The sequence below is a fragment of the Alligator sinensis genome, unplaced genomic scaffold (genome assembly GCF_000455745.1).
Source record: "Alligator sinensis unplaced genomic scaffold, ASM45574v1 scaffold144_2, whole genome shotgun sequence".
NCBI lineage: Eukaryota > Metazoa > Chordata > Crocodylia > Alligatoridae > Alligator > Alligator sinensis.
The window spans coordinates 852622-871589 of record NW_005841872.1 but is presented as its reverse complement, the minus strand read 5'-3'; the positions used below and the strand labels follow the sequence as shown (position 1 = coordinate 871589).

Below are 18968 nucleotides of genomic sequence, written 5' to 3'. Positions count from 1 at the left end.
GTACACTTAGTAGTGTCCTGCTGTGTTAAGTGGTACAACTCAGATGGGCTCTTTGAACTAATGACTTGCACCACAAAAAACAGCTTTCATAGTGGCAGTAACCTCAGCAAGGAGTAGGTAAGCTGTAAGCCTGCCTCCTTCTCCTCCCCCCCCAGGATCTGGCACTGAGGCCCATGCAACCACCACCTGGTCCTGCACACTAGGACTGGACACCCAGTATAGTGTGTAGGGTACAGGGCTCCCCACAGGCCTGGAAATTTGGCAGTAGGGGAGCAATGTCCCCAGTGAAGCAGGGGTTGAGCACCTCTGCATTACACCATCACAGAAGCCTCTTGAGGAGAAGAAACATTTGACAAGGCTTTCAGTCTGTTTGCCATAGGGACTCTAACCATCCCCAACCACACATGCACGCACACCACACTGATTTGAAGTCACTCATATCAAGGCTGTGCATATAGACGAGTCACTTGTAAGATGTTTACTAGCTATTGAGCTCAAAAGAAATTGTCCATGCACACATCTGCATTGCAACTTCCTCCCCCTCTTCAGAACTGCATGAAACTTAGCATTTTGGATGAGGTGGAACTGAGGAGCAAGCATGTACCATCCTTTGTCCCTTTGTTGCAGAACACAAGGAAGAGGTGCTGTATATCCTACAGGTATTGTTAAATCTACATAATCTCCAAATCCAAGTGTTCCAGCACATGCAAAAACACACTGAGGGATCTCAGTGGGCTGTTGTCTGAGATTTACCCTTCTGTTTCTTTTAGTTTGGCAGGAATTGAACACAAGTGTGAGAAAGCAAGAAGGATTCTATCAATTTATGCATCATTAGAATGTTTTGGAGGCAGTACCAATGCTGCCCATTACATGGAAGAGAAAGCAGTTTGTAAGAAGTGTTAACAGAGAGCAGGTTTGGCTTACAGACCCCAACTTAATTCCTGCACAAGGCAGTCTGGATAGCTTTCCTACAAAAGCAAGTTTTACAGGAACTTCACACCATCAGTGTTACTTTTCTGACTAGGAATTCTGCATTTAAAATGTAGAGAAGTCAGCTCTGGGTGAGAAGTGGGTATTAGTAGCAACAGTACTTGTAAACAGACACTCAAGTTGACATCTTTATAAAAGGGAATCCAGGCAAGGAAGGTCCAGTCTTCATGTATCAGAGTTGTATTTGAGCATGCTCTGGAAGGTCAATTTACTCACAGCTAGGTAACTCATCCCTCTCCCTGGTATTTCAGGGAGTGATGACAAAGCTCAAAGCTAAGCTCTCCAGAAGTTCTCTTGAGAAGTTTGGCTTAAGATGGTGGTTACAAGACAGTTAATCAAGATTACAGAAGTTAAATTTATCTGACCTTCCTGTAGACAATTTGCAAAAATCAGTAAATTAGGTTCTATTTATAGATTCTATCTGTGATTCGAATGAGAATTATTTTCTCCTATTACACTTTGATACTGGAAATTAACACTACAGCTCATGCTGAGAAGTGTATACTTTCAATATGTAACATTCATGAGATGACGAACTACTAAGCGTCTTACAGAAGACCCTAAGTTGAGTGGAACAGCACCCTTTCTGCAGCTTAGAAGTGTGCAAATCTTTGGGAAGTAAAACAAGCCAGTGGATATTTCTGATTAGTTTCAAATGTGCCAAATTTATCCAAACTGTACATTCAAACGACAAAATGCGTATTTCTATAACCCATACTGTTTAAAGGGGTTTTAAATATTAAGACATTTTGTTGTATGAAATGCATGCCAGGAATACAGTAATACCAACTGATTACATGTATGAAAATCTTTATTTGAAAATACAAACATGATTTTTAAAACAGATCTACACTGCTTACTGTACAAGTTAATATTTTTGTTATTCAAAAAATCTTAAGGTTGTAGTGCCCTGAATACATAAATGCAAAAGTGAAAATTTAGATATGGGAAGTTTTCAGCAATATTTAGTATTAAACAGGTTTTCATGTACAATGTACAAAACATTTTTGTTTGCAATCTCTTGCCCCATGTAGGCAAGTGAGGCAACAATTTCAAGCTGCTGTGACACTGAATTTCTATGGAATGTGTCAATAAGCTAACAACCGAAGAGGAGGAAACAGACAAAAGCACTGAATGCCCACAAGTTAGTGCACATCACAACTCAAGTAACATTTATACAAAGGGTTTAAAAATTGGTTCCTTCAGTCTGGAAGAACAGACAGATTTGGGATCAAGCATGAATACTTGAATAGAATTCAGCATTAAAGAATGTTTTTTTGTTTTGGACATCAATGAAAGGACAGGCAAAGTTTAAGTCAAGAAGAATGAAAGGGGTGGACATGAAGAGGAGCAGCTCATATCAGGCATTAGTAGTTAATCAATTGCACAAATATATTCAGCTTGTTACTTCCGAGTACACTATTACTTGACAGGCTGAATCACTGGACTCAAAGCCATGCCCCTCTTCTTTGCCAAGTTCTAGATTTTTGTCATGGGAGAAAGAGCCCTGGAAGTCATCTAAACAGTCTCCTAATTTTCCATCCCAGAACAGATGCTTCCATTCACAGGTATAAGATGGAGGTGATCAGTGCACTACATAAAAACTCTAGAGAATTATATAATCATCTTTTTAAAAAAAAATCGTGGAGTACTTTAAAGAACTCAAACATCTTTACTCTTCCATTAAGAAATTATGCAACAACTATAAATAAATATTTTAATCTATTTTACAAGCTATAGACTATTGAATAAATACAAAAACTTTCATCATTCCATACAAATGCACGTCATTTTCTTTAAAAGGCAGTATAATGATTAAATAATATTTTGTAACACAAAGAACTAAGGAAACAAAAAACACTGATAATCTGTATAGGTGTTTGGCAGACCTGCTGCAGACTGTCCTTTTTTCTTCTGCAAATGTTGACTGCAGTCACTCAAAGTCCTCTTCATAGTCATACTCATCCAAGTCTACATCAGCAAGATGGGAAGGCATCTCAAAGAAAGGCTTTTTATCCACCTGAAATTTTAGGACGTTAGCCTTCTGATGGTCTACAGGACTTGGTTCTGCATCATACCTAGAAAACAGACAGGGAATAAAAATGGAAATTAAAGTAGGGTCCAGATACCCAAGGAAATATCTAGGGATTAGTTCACTAAAAGCTACATACGTCTTAGAAGCTATAGTTTTGAGATAAAGCTTTAGTTAAGAGTAAGGGAAACATGGGGCTGAAGGCAGCAAAACTTAAGGAGTTATACCAATTTTACTTTTTTTCTAGGACTAGTTTACTCTCTAGTCAAATGCTGCCATGAATTTGCCTGTTCTTTATGAAGAGGGGGTTTACATAGACGTCCTGTGAATTGAATGCGTCTTCTTCAGTTGTTCTCAACATTTTTGGATTTGAAGTACCCCTCCATGAATTTCGTGAATGGAGTGGCACCCACTTTCAAAAACTGAGTTAATATAGTACAGTACTTCCTTGCAAAGGGGCTGGGCAGTGGAGGTGGGGGACCGTTCAGGCAGAGATAAGCCTGAGCATTGGCACCCTGGTTGAGAATCACTGGTTTATTCCACAGTGAACAGATGGTAGTACTTGTAATTTAACCAATTAATGTCTTAAGTATAATGCGTCAGGGGCCTTACACCTTAAAGTGAGTGACTTGGCCACACATGCATTCAATTAAGGGCATAATAAAAATATGACAATATTTCATGCATTAGGAACTTAACCCTGCAAGGGATACAGGGCCTACTGAATGTAAAGCATCAGTAGAAGTCCACAGGTGTTGGAACTTGGCTCCTGACAGCATTGTGTACTCTGTGATCAATATTATCCACTGAGCCCACCTGGATGGTATCAAGCTCCCATTTCATTCCCTCAGCCTGAGCTCTGATTAGCTCAGCTCTCAAATTATGAATATTTATGATTCTGTACCCAATGTGCTCGGAAAAAAAACAACCAAGAAGGGACCAACCCTACTTCTGAGTGGTTCTGGATACTTCAGTTAAATGACCTTTCTTGGTCCCTTTGCATATGTACAGAGATGGAAACAACTTCAAGTGCTTTCTTTCTCTAAACTAAAATACTGCAGCACAAAAAGGCTAGGGGGTTACAATAGCAGAAATCATGGACTGTTTGGGGGTGGGAGAGCAGGGGAAAGGAGGAGTGGAAAAGAAGATGAAGGGTGTGGGAGGTTGTGTCACAGATGGGTGTCTTGGTATGTTGCTAATTTCTCGTGTGAAGGAGGGAGAAGGAGCAGAGTGAGAACAGAAAGAATCAACACTGGGTTCATGACAGCGTAGGAAAAGGAACAAACAACCTTCTGTGGAACATAGAATAGTCTTGATTTCAACACATGGAAGCTGGAGGGAAAAAACACTGCTATGGGTGCAGGTCGCAAAAAAGACCCTATATAGTAATATTTTCAAGGAATTCTTGTGCCACTGGGAAAGAGAAACATGCCAAATGTAAATCGTACAGAGATGCAAGGCCTGGTAGCCCGAATGACAACATTATGAAAAATACTCTGAAGGCAATGAAATTGAAGATGGCGATATAGACATGTCCAAGGCATCTGGATCAATTAGTAAGTTCACTATTTTTGAACCATTCATACAGATTACCTACCATATACTGCAATGTTAGTAAATGACAACGTTAGTTATTTTGGATGGATTACTTCAAAATGTTTGTGTTTAAAATCTAATACATGTGCTAGTTTGTAGGAATTGTGTCAGTTACACATTTTAGTATTACCCCTGTGCTTCTGAAATGAGTTGTATTGCTCAGTGTAAGCAAATATACAAGCAAGCCCAAAGTAAAGAAAGAGTTAATAGGAATTTATCCATTTTAAAGTAAGAATACCAATATAAAACAGCTTGAAAAACAAAGAAAAGCATTTAAGTACAAGATAACCGTTATGATTTGTTGAATATTTGCCCAATAGAACTGGATTTGAAAAAGTTACGCAAGTTAAAACACCGGTTAAAAACACAAAAACATGCTGCAGAAGGAATCTTTCATTTACAATTTTAAGCACTGCAGAGTATTATCATCATCGTCAATCCCTCACAGTTGATGAGAGTCTTCCATGACTGTCCTTTCCGTGGGCCTGAAGATGGCCGAGGAGAACTATGCAGGATCAACAGACTCTGTTGCAGCTCGGGCACACTGTTCTGTGAGGTATGGAGGTGGCTCTGGGTTCTTGATCCAGTCCGTGACATACTGTTTCTACCACTTGTCCGTCTCCTGTTGTCATCGTAAGGTTTCCAAGTACGGAGATCTATGCAGTAGACTCTTCCTTCATTTGGGGGAGGTCCTGGGCAATAGCTTTCTACCAGATGATGTAGAATTTTTTCAAGTTGGCCTTAAGGACGTCCTCAAAGCACTTTCTCTGCCCTCTTCGAGTGTACACTTTGACTGAGCTAGGAGAATAAAACTTCCTTTGGTAGCGTGGAGTCAAGACATCTAGACGACGTGGCTGGCCAAGCAGAGCTGATGCCACACAATCATTGCCCCAATGCTTGTGGTGTTTGCTTGCAAGAGGATGCTAATGCTGGTGCATCTATCTATCTACTGACTTTGAAGCATCTTTTGCAGGCAGCATTGATGGTACTTCTCCAGTGCCTTGGTGTCCCCTGTACATTTGTCCATGTCCCAGCTCCATACAGTAAGATGGGGAACACGATTGCTTGATAAACTGTGAACTTGGTTTCAGAGCTGATGTCATGATCTTCAAACACCCATTTCTGCAGGTGTCCAAAGGCTGCACTTGCACATTTGAGACAATGGCGATGTCAGCCTGCTGTGAGAGATGGCTTCCAAGGTACAGGAAATACTCAACTTTCTCCAGAGCCTCACTGAATCTGAAGTATTGGAGCTGGGCACTGGTCATTAAGAGCTTGTTGATGCAGGACCTTAAAGTTTCTGACAGTTAAGCATCAGTCCCATTTTTTCGTATGCTTTGACAAAAGACTGACAAATTGCCTCAAGGTCTGCTTCCGAGTGAGCACACACTATAGCATCAGCAGCACATTGGAGCCTAATCACTGAGGTTGGGGTGGTCTTGGTTTTGGTGTGGAGCTGCACCGAGTACTACTCAGTGAGAGGTTTTTTTTTCTTTAAACCATTTTGTTTCCAGGTCCAGGTTTGATGCAAGAAGTTATGAACATTCATCATCCGCAATGTCTGCAACTTCAGAATAATTTACTGGTACCACCAGCAATACTTCAACAAAACACTGCTTAGTGAATTACCTGCATCCAAAAAGAGACTTTCTTCATTACCAAGTAAAGCTATGGATGAGTTCATAATTAGGACCAGCAAAGTCCATCAGGACAACATAGATGAAAAGACTGCAGAAATGAACTAGCAACAAGTTCTTCTTTTCATCTTGTCCAGAACAAACATTTCACTGAGTGGTTCAATCATTGCAACCAGGTTACACTCCATCCAGCAGAACAGGTATTGCTGGAATGCTTCTGGATACAGTGTATGAGAAGGAAACTGAACAGTGTGCTCCATTCATCAAGACTCAGATAAACACGTTTCCCTTCAATGTTTCTTGTAATGTACCCAACAACCCAGTAGTATGTGCTTGGGTGACAACAGAAGACAGGACTGTTAATCTCACAGACACAACTGATACATCAGGAAATGTCTATACTGCAAACCATTTAAAAGAACTAGCAGCAAAAGCTACAACAAGACCTGAGCAAAAACTCAAATGTCATGTGTGTAACGCTGTCACCAGCAATGCTGCAAATGTAGCAAAAATGAGAAGAACTGTAGAAGATAATGAAGCAAACCTGAAACTTATAACATGCGACCGCAGTGTTCATTTGATGCGTCTTAGATTTAAGACGACTGAAGTACTCCAGGAACAAAGGAAAATGTTGAAATTGAAAAGAATATTTACCTAACAACAAAATTTGCTTCTGCTTCACTGACCAGAGCTGGGGGAATCCAAGCTAATTCTCTCCAAAGATGTATGATGGAATTCAGTGGTTGGCTGCTTTGAGCTGTTTATTAAGAACTGGCCGATTCTGATGACCATCTATGAAGAAAATCTTGACAGAACTGATGCATGTATAATGACTAGAGTAGTTAACATGGGATTAAAGAGAAATGTAGATGATATACTGAATACACTAAAACCTATTTCCATAGCCTTGGACAAGCTACAGAAAGATTGCTGCTGTATTGCTCTGGGTGCTGTTGAAATTTGGAAAGAATTTCAAAAAAAATGTTGAAGCGAGAAATACCCAACAGCATAGTTAAATTGCAGGCAGTAAAGCAGCAGAAGGATCAAGCACTTACAAACATTGGCAAGAAAATAAGGTGGAGTAACACAAAAAGTATAAGGGTGGATGCCTAACAGAGGAAAAGGTTGCTAGAACATGGACATTTACTGATGACCAGAAATGTTGGTTCTCAGAGGAAAAATTTTTTCCCCAATTTTCAGATTAAAAATACAAACCTAAAATCCACATTTTTCCATGATTAAGATGAAACACCACTATATAGTGGTGTTTCATCTTAAATCAGAAAAATGTGAATTTTGGGTTACTTTTTTTTTTTTTAAATCTGAAAAAAAACAGGGATTTTTTTTTCCAGGGAAAACCAGGATCCCTGCTAATCACGCATCAATCTATGCCTCCCATAATCCATTTCAGGGCTAGAGATGAGCCATTCAGGCAGTACATGTTTGCTGAGGATGTTTTAAAGACAAATCACAACAGTGAACTGTGCAGGGGGGCACAACTCCATGCCACTGCACCTCACCTTGGCAGTGTGGCTGGTGTAGGGCTTCCAGTTGCAACAGCATGGAGTTGTGCTCCTCCACTGCTGCCAGGTGGCATGCCTCATATCAGCAGCCACAGCAGCATGGCACTCCATTCTGAGCAGAGTCCTGCCTGCTGGGCTGTGGAGGAAGTAGCTCCTGCCTGACGTTGGTCCAGCCAGGCTGCAGCCCCATGTCCCACTGTGGGTGCAGAAATCCAGGGGGGAGAAAATGTACCTTCTCATGTCCCCACTGATGTGTTGCCTATGCCCACACACCCACCCCCTTCCCCACATGCTGTGGGGCAGGGGGCATGGGCAGAGCACCAGCTTATCAGGGCTGCTGGCATCACAGAGCAGCGGGGGTGGGGGACAGCTGTAGCTGGACCAGTGTCCTGGTGAGCGAAGGGGACAGGGGGAGCTCCGATTTCCCCATGATAAAAAAAAACAAACCAAAAAACCCAAAATAGAGGTACTTAGAATTCATTTCATTATAACGTTTGAGGCACTGGTAGGCTTCTAAATTGCTTTAAATTGTGAATATCAATAAAACGTGTTCAACCAATACTTATACATACATACTACACACACATGAAGGTATAAGTATCTGGCTCAACAAAACTCTGGCTGGAACGATCTATCTGGGGATGGTCCTGGTTTGAACAGGGGGTGGGACTAGATGACATCCTGAGGTCCCTTCCAACCCTAGTTTTCTATGAGGCGTGTGCGTGCGTCATTTCATTTTAATTGTGGAAAACACATTTTGGGTTTAAATTAAACAGATTTGTGGTTTGTTTGTTTTTTAAAAATCAGAGAATTTTGGAATTTAAGGGAGAAAACCAGGATCCCTACTTATGAGTTCTAAAAGCTTGGAAGAAAGGAGGTAGAAGTTTTCAAAACAGCCTAGAAAAAGAGAGCATCTCATTTTAAAGAGACTTAGACAAGTCAGAACTTAAACTCAAATAACTTTTGCCTAGACATTTTAGAAAATTTTCCCTAGGGTGACCTGAAAAAAAAATGGTTTAATTCACTAACCAAACACCATACTTCTAATACTATAACAGTTGATACTGTACTTTATCAAACACTAGTAGAGTTGTAAATACACACCATTTAAAAAAAAAAAAAATCTATACCTAAAATATTAAAGTTTAGTTAAACAAAATTTAAGATGGCAACTTAATGCAGCTGGAACAAATATGAGCAAGAAGTTAATCATTTAATGAATAAGAAATATATATTTCACCCTTTTAGGGGGCACAAATTGTAGAATTTCTAACAACCCAAATGTACCAAGCTACATATTTGTAAAACTGCATCCATCTAGTTTGTGTACATAGGAATCATGTGCACCAAGTCTACTGTAAAACCTTTATTTGGTTGTAAATCAACATATATGATTCTATATATTTAATTGTTATAACAACCAATGAAAATTAACCTCTCTTTAAAGAGCAAAAAATATATACAATGGGAAAGCTGATAAAAATCAACAATTTAAACTGGGATTTGGCTTGCTTATTTAAAATCAGCAATTTGAAATCAACTGTATTTATATCAATCCACTCCAAGACATGGGGATTCTAAGTGCTGTTACCAAAAAAAGAGAAGCAAAATCACAAGAAAGAAATATAATTGGGTTAAATTTAAAAAAGGAAGCTACTCAAGTTTTGGGGCAAAAAATATCCCAGTCAATCAAGATACAAAACAAATTCTATTTGGTATTATTTGAACACGAAAATAAGATTTCCCAAAAAGCTCACCATTGGTCTGAATAAGCATGAGGAATTTCATCCTAAAAGGTTAATTATTCAGAGTTGCAACCACCTGAAAACAAGTATTTCTAACAAAATGTGCCTCTTCATAATTAGGAGACTGGTAACTGACATTGTAATACACTTTTTTACACCACTAATTCCTTCTTTTGGAGTCTGAAATACATTGTTTTAAAAGGCAAACATCCAGAATGCACTATTTGTGTAGCATTTTGCAGTAAGCAAAGAGATAACAGCAACCATTTCCAGTCTTCAGGAGCGACAGCATGAAGATATCAGTCACTCTCTTGGTGGGCTTCCATCTGTCCTACATCATGAAGCTAAGCATATTCTGTGCCTGAGGACACTTGTGCTTTCAAAGAGTAAATAAAATACTAATTCTGCAGCAGCAGCATTACATTCTGTTCCTTCTGGTTTAAGGTATCCATGTACTCACAGGAAATACAAACTTTTCCAGTTGTACACATGCAGGCATTTACACAGCACCTTACCTATTCCTCATAGCCTATATACCACAAAACTCATGCCATTTAAAAAAAATAAATATCAGCATCCTCAATGCCTCACCTTCCTCTTTTCAGAATGCATTCTAATAGACTGAAATCCTGAATCATAAATAAAGTTATTCAAAATCTATAGTGGAATTGCTTATTCCTAGAAACACTTACACTGATTCTATGATGTCAGGAGCTAGATTTTACTTATATTGTCAGGAACTGACAACTGACTGGGCGACTGTGGCATAGATGCCTACACGGTCAGATGGATTGCAGATTGGCTGAAGGGTCGCACTCAGAGGGTGGTGGTGGATGGATCATACTCGACTTGGCGGGAGGTGGGTAGTGGAGTCCCCCAGGGCTCGGTCCTGGGGCCTGCGCTGTTCAATTTCTTCATCAGCGATCTTGATGTTGGGGTGGAAAGCAACCTGTTTAAATTCGCTGATGACACCAAAATTTGGGGGGAGGTGAGCACGCTAGCAGGGAGAGAGAGATTGCAGAAGGATCTGGATAGGTTACAGGGGTGGGCAGACAGGAACAGGATGCATTTCAATACGGACAAGTGCAGGGTGCTGCACTTGGGTAGTAGGAACCAGCAGCACACTTATACGATAGGGAACTCCCTACTTGAGAGCACGGAGGCGGAAAGGGATCTTGGTGTCATTATTGACTCCAAGATGAACATGGGCCGACAATGCGAGGTCATGGTTGGCAGGGCTAACTGGACCTTGTCGTGCATCCACAGGTGCATCTCGAGTAGAGCCAGGGAGGTGATCCTCCCCCTCTATGCAACGCTGGTCAGGCCGCAGCTGGAGTATTGCGTCCAGTTCTGTGCGCCCCATTTCAGGAGGGATGTGGACAACATGGAGAGGGTCCAGAGGAGGGCCACCCGCATGATCCGGGGACAACAGGGCAGACCCTACAGTGAGAGACTGCGGGACCTGAACCTATTCAGCCTCCACAAGAGAAGGCTGAGGGGGGACCTGGTGACCGTCTATAAACTCACTAGGGGGAACCAGAAGGGTTTGGGGGAGACGCTGTTCCCCCTAGCCCCTGCTGGCATAACAAGGAGTAATGGGCACAAGTTGATGGAGAGGAGGTACAGATTGGACATCCGAAAAAACTACTTCACAGTTAGGGCGGCTAGGAGCTGGAACCAACTTCCAAGGGAGGGGGTGCTGGCCCCTACCCTGGGGATCTTTAAGAAGAGGCTGGATACCTACCTGGCTGGACTCATTTGAGTCCCGTTTTTTGTTTAGGGGTCTTTTGTTGTTCTCCCGCCCTGGCGGGGGGGCGGGCTAGAAGATCTATTAGGTCCCTTCCGACCCTAAAACTATGAAACTATGAACATCAGTGTTGATATTGCCAAATAATTAAACTTGGAAACCTTTTACACTGAACTTAGAACTTGATTTTCAGGCACTTGTACCATATCAACAAAGGCAGCTGTTACTAAAGATCCTGGCATGAGATCTTGTCTACCAGGAATCTTAGGCACCTAAGAAGTTTCCTTATATAATGCAGTAACTCAAGAGGACTGTGTCAACTTAGTTCTATGTTGTGCAAACTTTTCTACTGTGACTGCAACTGATTATTAGCCAAAGGGTTGCTATTTTTTGAATAAGCAAGCTAGAACTGCCTTGCATTTCTTTCACCAATGAAACATACTTTGCTTACAAGTTCTTATACAACAGGGAACAACAACAACAGTCCACCTAGCCCAGTATCTGCCAGCAGCAAATAGTAGATGCTTTAGAGCAGCAGTGCTCCTTGTTCTGGCCCCCATCTGGCTGGGGCTGCAGCTGGGCACCAGAGGCCTTGTATTGCCCCCCACATACAGGGATTGGGCCCTCATTACCCTGCACACTTGATCTGGCATGCAGGGCCACAGCTCACAGGGCTCCCCACAGATCCATGGGGAGCCTCATGGGTCAAATAGGTGAGGACTCCCATGGGTTGAGGATCAGATATGGCCCCACGAGCAAAAGATTGTACACCCCTACATTAGGAGGGAGTGTGTGTAATGAATGGGACATGTCTAGCATAATCCATTCCCTTCCATACCCTGGTATTAAGGTTTAAACATTTTTGATGGTTATCTGGAAAGAACTGGAAATATTAAGGGTTGAGACATTTCAATCAATTTGTTTTAAACAAGGGTTGTTGTTTTTTTTTTTTTTAATTAAAATAAAACCTGCATTAAACTGAACCAAATTTCAGTTTATAAAAATGCCTCTTTAAAACCAACTACAACTTTTCTTCTCCTGCTCTTTAGATTCTAATAAGTCTACTTCTAGTCTTCTAGAAACTTGCTTACTAAGCTTAACTTATAACTGTTCACATAGTAGTGTCCTAGTTTTGATGCATTTGAAATACCCTAATTAAATGCTTCCAACCCAGGGGTTTCTATTAAATTTGATAATACAGGATTTCAGCATAGAAGCATGTTTCAACAAGATGCAATTAGTCATGGCTCCAATAAAAGACAACAGAAGTACACTGTCCCACTTAACAGATTTAAGTAAACTAGGACACTTGTCACAAGTATCTACCCTTAAACATTAAGTCTAACTGATAAATGATGCAAAGAAAAGCAAAAAAAAAAAAAGTAAAAAGCAAGACCACGCAAATACTGGTAAATTGTGCCTTTAGCAATATTTAAGTAATTTTTTTTTTTTTTTTTTTTTTTATAGCTGGATTCAAAAGAATTTTGTAGGTAAAGTCAAGAAACGTTCAAGCTTTAAAAACGAAATTGCTTCCCTTCCCATCTGCACTCATCTTTGGATAGAAGTAGCCCCAAACGCTATTTTGGAACTTCAGTTTATACCAGTGTGACACTAGAGATCTGATACTCAAAGGTGTGAAGTTGATATGCATGTTTGACCAACAAATCCATAAACAGGATAGTTCTTCACCGTCTCAGTTGCAGGTAATACATCACTGATATCAAGACAGACTGCAAGAAGAACAGGTCAAATCATTCCCTGATGATCTAATGAAAATTCTGATTTTATAGACACTATGGGGGTAGAAGTAGGGTGGTTTCAGGAATAGCTCATTGGAAAACAACTGGATAGGTTGTTTTCTTCTGGAGTTCCCTGAAGTCAAAATCATCTGTAAAAACTAGTCAGCAGAGCAACGAGGAGTCTTCAGGCCTGTCATTCCAGAACACTGGATACACAGTAATGGAATCCCAGGGTGTTGGGATGTAGGGGACCAGTTTCTCATTCCCAGGTGCATCACAGGCTATGACCAAGGCAAGCCATGGAGGCCCAGATCCCTTCGCTACCTTTATAGACCTGGACTTAAGGGTATGTCTCATTTCTACATTTGTAAAACAGGACTACAGTATTTATTTACCCCATAGGAGGTCTGGCAGATGAGCTTGCTATTGTGTGCGAGAACTCTGGTACCAACCTGATGCAAGGGACTTGGGACAAGATGATACAGCGGCTGGAGAATAATAGGGCCAGAGGCACTTGGGTGCATATTACCATTACAGAAGCAGCTCTTGTTAAATTACATAGTAAGAAAGACCAGCAAGATCTTGCCATAAGGTCCATCAGGACTAAGGCCTTTGGTAGACCAATGTGATCACGAGATTGGGATCTGAGAAATTTTATGCCTGATCCAAGAAACTATGCGTCTTGCCATGCCAGATGTGCATGTCAGGTTGTGTAATTTTTTGGAATCAGGCAAACTCCTCTGATCCCAACTGTATGACTGCCAGGTGCACCAGGGGTTGGGTGGGGAATAGCGCCATGTCCCAGACCTGGAACTGCCTCTGGAAATCAGGTGGTGGCATCTGGGTCCAAGACCAGAAACTCCATCCTGTCTGGTCTCAGGGATCAGGTATGGAACAGCTGCATGTCTGGGACTGACAATCAACTCTTCTTCAGGATGGGACATGGGCAGCCCCGTGGTCTGGGCCGCAGGCCACATGTTCAGTTTAAAGAAAAATACGGAACAGCCATGAAGATATTCCACATTTAATTTAATTAAATTTAATGTGGAATATCATTGTGGCTGATTTGCTATTCTATGGCACCACAAACTGATTCAGTATGTTACAATGTAAGGCATTATTAACACAATTGCACCAGTATCCTTAGCACAATTAATTTCCCTGCATCTTAAAAAGGGATGCAGTTTCCTGGAATACAGGCCTAGAAACTAACCATACGTTCCAGAATTACTATTAAGATAAATCTGGCTGAACCACCGGGAGTCAGCATACTGCAGACATCTGTGGAAGGGATGCAGGATGCTTTAAAGAAACCGGTCACGGATGCTGGCCTTAAGATTGGTCCCATGAAATGTAATATATCTCATCCAATGCACCAAGTACCCCGATGGAAAATACGTAGGAGGGACCAAACAACAACTGCGCACCAGAATAAACGCACACCGGAAATCTATCAAAGACAGAAATACCCAATTACCTGTGAGGGCACATTTCTCACAAGAAAACCACTCTCTCCAATCTCTTAGTCCTGATCCTCAAAGGAAACCTACAAAACACTTCCCAAAGACGAGCCTATGCACTCCACTTCATCAACCTCCTGGATACTAAAAAGTCATGGACTAAATATAGACATTGGATTTATGACACATTATAACCTGCCTGCCATCTGACTCCCCAGGTATTTCTCCACTTTCATCCCCCTTCTCTCTCTTTCCCCCCCCTCCCCAGCCTGTCTCTCACCCATTGACTCCTCAATCTACATTTTCACTCACTGCCTGTCTTGTATGCAGACCAGCCCAGCCTCTGGCTTCTTTACTTTTCATTCTATCCAGGAAGAGCACACACCAACTGCTGAAACTTCCTTAGCCTGATGAAGGGTTTTTGAACCCGAAAGCTTGCTTAATAATTGTTTTCCAACTATTTGTGTTGGTCTAATAAAAGATATCAGATTCACCCAAAGAACCTTGTCTACTAAACTTGACACCCGAAAAACCTTTTAAAAGCTAAGTATCAATAATGGCCCAAAACTGTAAGTGGCAACTACATTATTTCAGGCATGAACATTAAAACACACTAACTTTAAACCAAAATGTATACATCTAAGCATCAAATAAGGGAGACTGATTTTGCAACTGGTTTGGCAAATGAATAGAAAACTGAAGAATAATTGGAAATGGGAAGATTTTAATTAGAAATGGGAAAAAAAATTATGAAATTCCAAAGATACCATTTTCAGGGTTCCAAATGAACCTTTTTAGTCTGTGAAAAAACAGGGTTTCAGTAAAAGAAAGTGTAGATGCTTGGTATTACATTTTTTTTTAAAGTCAAGATTCTTGTTATGAAATAAGGCCTTTGACTTTTAAAAGTGTTGTGAAATTTCAGCCAGTTCCATAAGTGCTCGTTTCTGAGAATGGGATGCATCATTTGATACATGCATGCCCCTCCTGCCGTTCTCACTAACATCCAGTGTACAGCTCAAAAGGTTCCTAAGCCACATAGCTATGCAAGCGACTCCTGCCATGAAGTTCTGCAAGGGCAATGTCACAAAGGACAACGCAAGGGTTTAACAATTAGTGCTCTACAGTTTAGCAAGGTCTTATAATCAGCATTTCCATTTCATTCTTACCCATCATTCCACTGGTCACTAGCTGCCTCTTCTGCTACAAGGATATCATACTCTTCAGCAGCATACTTTTCCCAGTCAGAGATCTCTTGGCTGTCATTATCACTATCCTAAATGTAATCAATTTTAACAGTTTAATATAATGATATTACATTTTACATATTAGCATTTAAACAAGATACTTTGCTAAGCACTTACCCTCAACACAGAAAACTGATCCTTTTGCTCATGATCAAGGTATTTTTCAATGTTGAAAAACGTATCAAAGAAGACATTTGCCAACTTACACTTCTTTAAGTCATGGAGAGTGATTTTCCCTGGAAAAGAGATCAAGAAAGCAGGAAAGAAGATCTTTAAAAATAAACCTCCGATTGAATTGCAATTCATCCTCTCTCTGAAAGAAAAGTGTCTTCAGAAGTTAAGTCAGCTTTGCTCAAGAACCTCCAAAATTCAGAAGGTGATCAGCTTTCTGCACTGGGAAACTATCTCCAGTTCAAATTATGATGTTCAGCTGCAGTACTGCCAGCACCTTAGTGATTTGATTATGTGGGGTACCCAAGGTGAAGGAATTGTAACACTTTCCCCATCTTACTTAATACTGGTTTCATACATTTGCATATTTAAAAACTTTAAGTCAACATTTAATCACTAAAATATGCCTCTGACTACGTAGTCACTTGTGAAACTGATGCTTAAAGGCCATTAGCTCTTATTTTAATGACCCATCTCACAGTGACTTGAATTCTATAGTTTTGAAACTGACATTAAAAAAAAGCATGTCAATGGTTCATCCTCTCCCCGTCCAGCATAGTTGGCATAGTGTGGTTAATGTGTATCAGCTTAAAAATTAGAACACGTGAAGCAGACATTAAAATATATATTTAAGTACTAAATGCCACCAATGCCCGATTCCCACAGTAGTCAGAAATTAATTAGATAAATATACACAAATGATCCAAGCAGATGCGTCTCACTCAAATGGCAAAAAAAAGAAAGCTTTGAAATATGTTTAACAATTTCATTTTTTTGCCATTTGCACTGAAAGATGTACCATCATTTAATTGTTGTTCAGTTTTTATCCATCTAGATTTGGGCTCCATGCTGCAAAGATCATAATTGCTCTTCCCTTCCTCTCCTTCTGCCACAAGATTCCTCCCAATCTGAACTGGGAAACAATTTCTTCTTGACCTCAAATCTGGACGTTACAGTTTTACCACCTGCATCTAGCATTGGGCCTACATTTGATCTAGGCTTTATTTAAAACCATAACATTCCAAAACCCAAAACAAGCTGTTCAACTACCTCAGCAGTTAGCAGATCTTATCTCAACAGTGGTTAAGTGCTTCAGTCAGTCTATTCCAACAAAATTAAGAGGACATCTCTTACAATTTAAATAGCCCTTAATTCTGGCAGGGTTGGTGGGTAGGGAGTGGAACTTCAGAATAATTACTATGTTCAGTGAAAAAAATTGTAGCCATGCATAACAATATACCTATGTTCCTGTAGCCTACTAAGCTACAAGGATATCTTAAAAACTGAGTGTTGAAATCCAAGTAAGAACAACAGTAAATTAACCTTTCCATTATGTTTAGGCAGTTTCATAATTTTACCCAGGCGTTGCACATAAAGTGACCAAACTGTGATGCATAGCTGGCATCTAAAAAACTGCTGAACAAAGAAATAAGTTATGATAGAACACCTATTATTTTGTTGTAAAAGTAAAATTGTAAGACAGCTAGAAAATTAAATGTATACACCACATTTTAAAACACTTTAAGAGAAACAGCTAGGTCAGTCCTGGGTGCATGCTATAATACAATCTGTACATTACAGAACAGACTCGGGAAGTTATGAAATACATTTATGAGCCTGTTTTAGATGCTGAAACAAATTAAGAGAGCCCAAAGGCGAGCCAGAAAGGATGACTAATAATCAGGGATTCTGGTTTTCTCCAATTAAAAAAAAAAAAAATCCCCAATTTTCAGGTTAAAAAAGTAACTCAAAATCCACATTTTTCTCTGATCAAAATGAAACGCCACAGAAAAGTGTGGATTTTGGGTTAGCTTTTTTAACCAGAAAATTGGGTTTTTTGGTTTTTTTTTTTTTTTTTTTTTTAAATTAGAGAAAACCAGGATCCCTGCTAACAATGTGGTCAGCTAGTCATTTAGACAAGACATACTTTAACTTGGCTGTAGCACTGCCAAAGACTGCGACTGTTGTATGGAGTAGATTGGAGACAGATCCATTTGTCATCCAAACTAGGCTCAAGCAAGGATGTGTCATTGCTCCAACTGTTCCCCATTTTGACAGTCATCCTGGTTTTTATTAAGGACTGCCAAACTTTTGGAATTGACACTGAATACCAAACAGAAGGGTTCCTCAATCTGGGTTGATTTTACTTAAAGACCAGAGTACTCTAAACAACCATCCTTGACCTTCACTATACCAATGACAGCGCCATCCTTGAGCACACTGAGGAAAACCTCCAGGCCATGCTGGAACTTTTTTGGAGAAGCCTACCAAACTTTGGGTCTCTCTCTTTTAACATCAAGACGACTCAAGTGCTCCATCAGCCTGCCACAGGACATTAATGTAAGCCCCTTTCCCAAATTACCATCAAGATCACCTTCTGAATTTAGAAGGTTCTTGAGCAAAGCTGACAACTTCTGAAAATACTTTTCTTTCAGAGAAGGGATAAACTGCAGTTCAATCAGCGCTGTGCCCCAGGAAGGTGGCCAGCAGGCACCACAGCTGCCCCTTCTACTTGTCGCAGCATACAGCTCTGCCTCTGTCTCCCTGCAGTGCACTGCTGACTTGGCGGCGGAGGGGCAGGAAAAGAGGGAGACGACCCTGGCAGAAGTAGTTGAGCACTTCCTCTACTTCAGTAGCTACCTCTCAGAGTGAACATTGATGAGGAGATTCAACACAATGTCTTTATTCATTGTGATCTTCAGAAAGACATCAAGATTTAAGTCTACAATGCAGTCAGACACACCCTACTCTAGGGATGCGAGATGTGGGTGACCTACCATTGTCATCTCAAGAGCCTAGAGAGACAGCACTAATGATGCCTCCAGAAAATCCTCCACATTAAGTGGGAAGATCAGTGCACAAATGCCAGCATCCTTGCCAAAGCCAGTGTTACCAGCATTGAGTCCATACCCCTCAAGCACCAGCTTTACTTGACCTGTTTGTGTGTGGATGCCTGACTCCCAAAACAAATTCTCAACTCCCGGTTTTAGTAACAGCCTGAGATCTCAGGGTGGCTAGAGGAAACACTACAAGGACATATTGAAGGCATACCTCAAGAAAATGAATACTAACATCAAAAGTTGG

At 40.6% G+C, this 18968-nt stretch overlaps 1 protein-coding gene across 5 annotated transcripts in view; it reads right to left on the bottom strand.

Moving 5' to 3' along the window:
* Positions 1-1820: 1820 nt before the first annotated feature.
* Positions 1821-18968, bottom strand: part of PPP2R3B (protein phosphatase 2 regulatory subunit B''beta) — a 95516-nt gene continuing 78368 nt past the window's right edge. For 3 of the 5 annotated variants that reach the window (XM_014527353.2, XM_014527350.2, XM_006017038.3), the window contains exons 12-14: positions 15831-15949; positions 15636-15742; positions 1826-3068 (exon numbers count right to left, since the gene is read on the bottom strand). In XM_014527353.2, the coding sequence (XP_014382839.1) occupies positions 2924-3068; positions 15636-15742; positions 15831-15949 (371 nt within the window). In that variant the 3' untranslated portion in view covers positions 1826-2923. Of the gene's footprint in view, positions 3069-15635; positions 15743-15830; positions 15950-18968 lie in introns of all 5 variants that reach the window. The other 2 variants (XM_025195523.1, XM_014527358.2) reach the window with 2 other exon arrangements.